The sequence below is a fragment of the Pongo pygmaeus genome, chromosome 1 (assembly GCF_028885625.2).
Source record: "Pongo pygmaeus isolate AG05252 chromosome 1, NHGRI_mPonPyg2-v2.0_pri, whole genome shotgun sequence".
Lineage (NCBI taxonomy): Eukaryota > Metazoa > Chordata > Mammalia > Primates > Hominidae > Pongo > Pongo pygmaeus.
The window spans coordinates 76,164,602-76,169,963 of NC_072373.2; the positions used below are offsets into that span (position 1 = coordinate 76,164,602).

At 38.7% G+C, this 5,362-nt stretch overlaps 1 protein-coding gene across 2 annotated transcripts in view; it reads right to left on the reverse strand.

Moving 5' to 3' along the window:
• The window catches only part of DARS2 (aspartyl-tRNA synthetase 2, mitochondrial), a 33,473-nt gene that overhangs the window by 27,427 nt on the left and 684 nt on the right, over nt 1-5,362 (reverse strand). For both annotated transcript variants that reach the window (XM_054464731.2, XM_054464815.2), the window contains exons 2-4: nt 3,932-4,031; nt 2,324-2,390; nt 106-207 (exon numbers count right to left, since the gene is read on the reverse strand). In XM_054464731.2, the coding sequence (XP_054320706.1) occupies nt 106-207; nt 2,324-2,390; nt 3,932-4,031 (269 nt within the window). The remainder of the gene's footprint in view (nt 1-105; nt 208-2,323; nt 2,391-3,931; nt 4,032-5,362) is intronic.

Below are 5,362 nucleotides of genomic sequence, written 5' to 3' on the forward strand. Positions count from 1 at the left end.
TCAACTTTAGTGCCTAATGTCCAGTCATGTGTTGCCAGAATGTGTACACAGACGCTGCAAATGCATACAAGCAAAAATTACACAGATATCTTCGAAACTACTTACTGGATTCTCTTGTCCTGCAGGACGGGAAATGACTGTACCAGACACTTGCACCACAGATTCCACAGGGGCGTCACATAAAATCTTCTTCACAGAGGCTGCCGACTACAGAACAAGGGAGAAAAGAGTTCTGAGAAACAAATGAACTTACAGGAATCTTCAGTAATTATAAGTAGATGGTTTAAAAAATGTTAATAGTCACAGCTTAATTACCATAAAGGCTGGGGCTGCTCCTTAATGACTTTATTACCAAATTTAGTAAAAATTGCATTCCCATTTTGACTCTATATAATACAGCAAGTAAAACTATTAGTCAAGAGCTTTAAAAAAACTTTCCTTAAAGGAAAATAAGGGTAAGAATGACTATTATTAGTGCAAACAAGTCCCACATACTTGAAAAGAAATTGTCTCCAGGGTTAGTCTTAGGGGCAGTTAAATCCAATAGCAATAATGGGACAGAGTCAAAGGAGTTCTCCAGGGTTAGTTATACTCATCTCTGGATGTTGATCCCTAAAAGATAACTCATTGCTCTTTATTTATTTCAAAACTTAAGAGCTGAATAAATAATATTTTTCTTAGGCATACAAGCATTAGTAAAAATTGCAATAGAAACCAACTTTGCCCAGTAAGTATGATGGGAGTTCTTTATTTTATCTAATTCTTTAATTTTTTCTTTTTTTGACACAGGGTATCACTCTGGTTGCCCAGGCTGGAGTGCAGTGGTGCGATTTTGGCTCACTTCAGTCTGAACCTCCTGGGCTCAGGTGATTCTCCCAACTCAGCCTCCCAAGTAGCTGGGACTACAGGCACATGCCACCACACCCAGCTAATTTTTTGTATTATTATTATTTTTTTGAGATGGAGTCTTGCTCTGTTGCCCAGGCTGGAGTACAGTGGTGCGATCTCGGCCCACTGCAACCTCTGCCTCCAGGTTCAAATGATTCTTCTGCCTCAGCCTCCTGAGTAGTTGGGGTTACAGGTGCCCACCACCACACCCGGCTAAATTTTTGTATTTTTAGTAGAGACGGGGTTTCACCATGTTGGTCAGGCTGGTCTTAAACTCCTGACCTCGAGATCCACCTGCCTCAGCCTCCCAAAAGTGCTGGGATTACAGGCGTGAGCCACCATGCCTGGCCTCGAATTTTTTAATTAAAAAAATTTTTTTTTCAGAATATCACTCTGTCATATTTTATCTAATTTCAATGGTAATTAAATTAAATACTTTTTTGAGCAGTTAATACCTTCACATGGCTTCAGATTCAAAGGGTACAAAAAGATATAGTGAAAAGCTTCCCTCCTATCCTTGTTTTCAAGGCCCTCAGTTCCTTCCCCCAGCAGCACCCAATGTTACCAGATACTTAGGTATCCTTCCAGAGACATTTCCTAACATATATACAAGCAAATACACACACACACTGAATGTATATTCTGCATCCTTCCCCCAGTTTTTATACAGATGACAGCACTTAGAGTGCTGGAGTTTAACAGCTGTTCTTTTGTATACTCAAGAATACAGGGTTCTTCACTTAACAGTATTCCTTGGATTTTTTTTTCCCTATTAGAATAGAACTTCTTCATTCTTTTTTGTACGGCTGAGCAGAGTATCGTATTGTAAGTATATACACTATTTTTTAAGCCAGTCTCTTATTGGAGGACATCTGGGTGGTTCCCAATTTTTTTCTATTAAAAAGAATCCTGAAATGAATATCCTTGTACGTATGTCATTTTATATCTGTATAAGTCTAGATATAAGATAATTTACCAGAAATGAAATTAATAGCCCAAAGGGTATATGCATTTATAGTTTTGATATTGCCAAATTGCTCTCCCTTCAGCTAGTGCCAATTTGTACTCCCTCCAGGTATTGAGCACCTGCTTTCCCAAACACAGTGTGTTGTCAATCTAATGTGTTGAAAATGACAATTACATGCAGTTTTAATTCACATTTCTCTACCTATGAGTGAGGCTGGGCATACTTTCATTATGTCTATAAGCCATTTATATATTTTTTTCCTCTAAATTTTTTGTTCATATTCTGGGTTCCTAATTCTACTGGGTCACTGGTCTTTTTGCTATGTCTTAACATTGCTTATATTTTTCAGTTTTCATTAACAATAAACTTCTGAATTTAAAGCTTCTAACATATTCATCTAACTACTTAGCTTACACCAGCAATAGCATCAAAGAGGCTTTTAGATAATAACAGGAAATTTTCTATTACCTCATCCTGGGGAATGATAACTTGAACAAGCCCATCGAAATCTCTTAGGACCAAGAATGTGTTTTGCCTGATTAATGGGGGGGGGGGGGAAGAGAAACATTTTAAGATAAAATCTCTAATTCCAAAGTTGAAGCATACAAAATAAAAAGCAAACACAAATCCATGCAATTTTTCATGTTTCTTTTTTATGATAATTATAATTTTTCATGTTTTTTATGATAATTATGTACTTTCATTAGTTACATTCATGCAATTGTTATCTATGTAGCTCATTGATGAAAAAAGATTGTTTTTTATTTCAGTTTCAATTTTTATTGTCTACTTATCTGGTATATTAATCTTATACAGATGGCTTATTAATGAAAAATTATTATAGATGAACAATTAAAAGAAATTTCATTGGCTTAAGTCCTTTTAAGAAAATTTTATTAAATTTGGAAACTTTGCATATAGTAAGATCCAAAGATAATATTTTAGCATAATAGAAACATCTGATGGATCATTTTTGAAATATAGCAATATAAAGTCTTTTTCTAAAAAAAGATACAATCTAACATTTTCTGGAAGAGTTCCAACTACTAATTTAATACCTCTATGAAACATCAAAAGATCCCAGAAATGCCAACATTTTAACATCCAACCTCTATTTCTCATACTGTCCTCAGCACCAGGAACAGGTACAGAAACCCTCTTCAGATTTGGGTTCAGGAAACAGTCACTAAACTTACGGGAAAAATGTCCACCTACTTGGGACAAACTTTTTTTTTTCTGAGACGGAGTCTCGTTCTGTTGCCCAGACTGGAGTGCAGTGGCGTGATCTCAGCTCACTGCAACCTCTGCCTTCTGGGTTCAAGCAATTCTCCTTCCTCAGCCTCCTGAGTAGCTAGGATTACAGACGAGTGCCACCCTGCCTGGCGAACTTTTTTTGTATTTTTAGTAGAGACGGGGTTTCATCATATTGGCCAGGCTGGTCTCGAACTCCTAACCTCGTGATCCGCCCGCCTCAGCCTCTCAAAGTGCTGGGATTACAGGCTTACACGCCAGGCTGGGACATATTCTTTAAGGTCATATAACCTATGTATTTTAGATCTCTTCCACGTGAATTAATGTACTATTCAGGCATGTTCTGGAATAGAGAGATGAACAACAACAACAAATGGGCTCTGATCTTAAGGAATCACTGTTTATGTTTCTAGGCTTGTTCTCTACCTAATGGAATAAAATGAGCTTTTCCCCCATGCTATTGGAGTTTAACAGCTGGTTTATAGGAGGTTGGCCCATTTTTAATTACTGGTTATAGGAACTCTTCAGTCTTAGTAAGCCCAATATCATTTCAGTCCATTGGTGGATCAAGCTTCGTTGTTATACCCTTCAACAGATGTTACTGAGATGTACCTACTGAGAATGACACTTGGGTATTTCAAAATGCCTACTGAGAATGACACGGGTCTTTCAAAACTAAAACAAAGTTGAAAATTCAGTAAGTTCTTAATCCTGCAGGAGGTGCAAAACGTTTTATTCTTCGGACTGGTTGTAAATTAGTAAAGGTTTGGAATTGCCCTGGGAAAACCACCACCATGCATTCTTAGACTGTCTTCCTCACTTTACCTTCGGTACTGAATCCATCCACACAAGGTGACTTCTTGGCCTAAGTGAGATGAACGCAACTCTCCACATGTGTTGGTCCGGACAACAAAGCTACTGAATTCTTTAAAAAAAAAAAAAGAAAAGAAACTTTAAAAGGCAAGATTAAAAATACATCACTTGCAGGTTGCTTAAAAATGAAAATTCTCAAAATATATCTTAGGTATGTCAGGGATACAGGTGAAATTTATAAAATAAGTCAGAGTATGTAATTTAATTCATTCACCATTAAATTTACCTGCAAATGTGTCAAAAGCCAAGTGAATAACTGAATGTAAATTTCTGTCTTGTGTTAGGAAATCAAAAATTTTTTGATCTTCTAGCATTTGCATTGACCTAAACTCCGAATTACCCAATTCTTAATATTGCACATTTCTTCCTCAAATGAAATAGGATTTTAGAAACTGCAGAAATGGACGGTGTAGGAACTATTTAGTTTTAGTATGAATCTAGTGTTTAACAGCCACTTGTACACTAGAAAACACTATTATAATTCTGTGAAAAATGATTTTTTTTTTTTTTTTTGAGATGGAGTCTCGCTCTCGCCCAGGCTGGAGTGCAGTGGCGTGATCTCGGCTCACTGCAAGCTCCGCCTCCCCGGTTCACGACATTCTCCTGCCTCAGCCTCCCCAGCAGCGGGACTACAGGCGCCCGCCACCACGCCCGGCTAATTTTTTTTTTTTTTTTTGGTATTTTTAGTAGAGACAGGGTTTCACCATGTTAGCCAGGATGGTCTCGATCTCCTGACCTCGTGATCCGCCCTCCTTGACCTCCCAAAATGCTGGGATTACAGGAGTGAGCCACCGCGCCCGGCCGAAAAAGGATTTTTTAAGGCATCAACCAAAAACAGAGTATTCTATATTTTACATGGTTACCTTTTTGTGGTCTTTCTAAAAACTCAGGGGAAAAAAACTGCCTTATAATCAATATAATGAGAGTGAATGATCTGCTTCTACACATAAGGCTATCAAGTTAAGAATGGGGGAAAAGCCAGGCGCGGTGTCTCACGCCTGTAATCCCAGCACTATGGGAGGCGGAGGCGGGCGGATCACGAGGTCAGGAGATCGAGACCATCCTGGCTAACAGAGTGAAACCCCGTCTCTACTGAAAATACAAAAAAATTAGCCGGGCGTGGTCGCGGGCGCCTGAAGTCCCAGCTACTCGGGAGGCTGAGGCAGGAGAATGGCGTGAACCCGGGAGACGGAGCTTGCAGTGAGCGGAGATCGCGCCACTGCACTCCAGCCTGGGCAGCAGAGCGAGACTCCGTCTCCAAAAAAAAAAAAAAAAAAAAAAAAGAATGGGGGAAAAAATGAAAAATGGTGGAATAAAAGCTCTCTGGCCGTTGATAACAGGCTGAAGTACTGTTCATAGGATAGATCTCTTCGCTATTTTCAC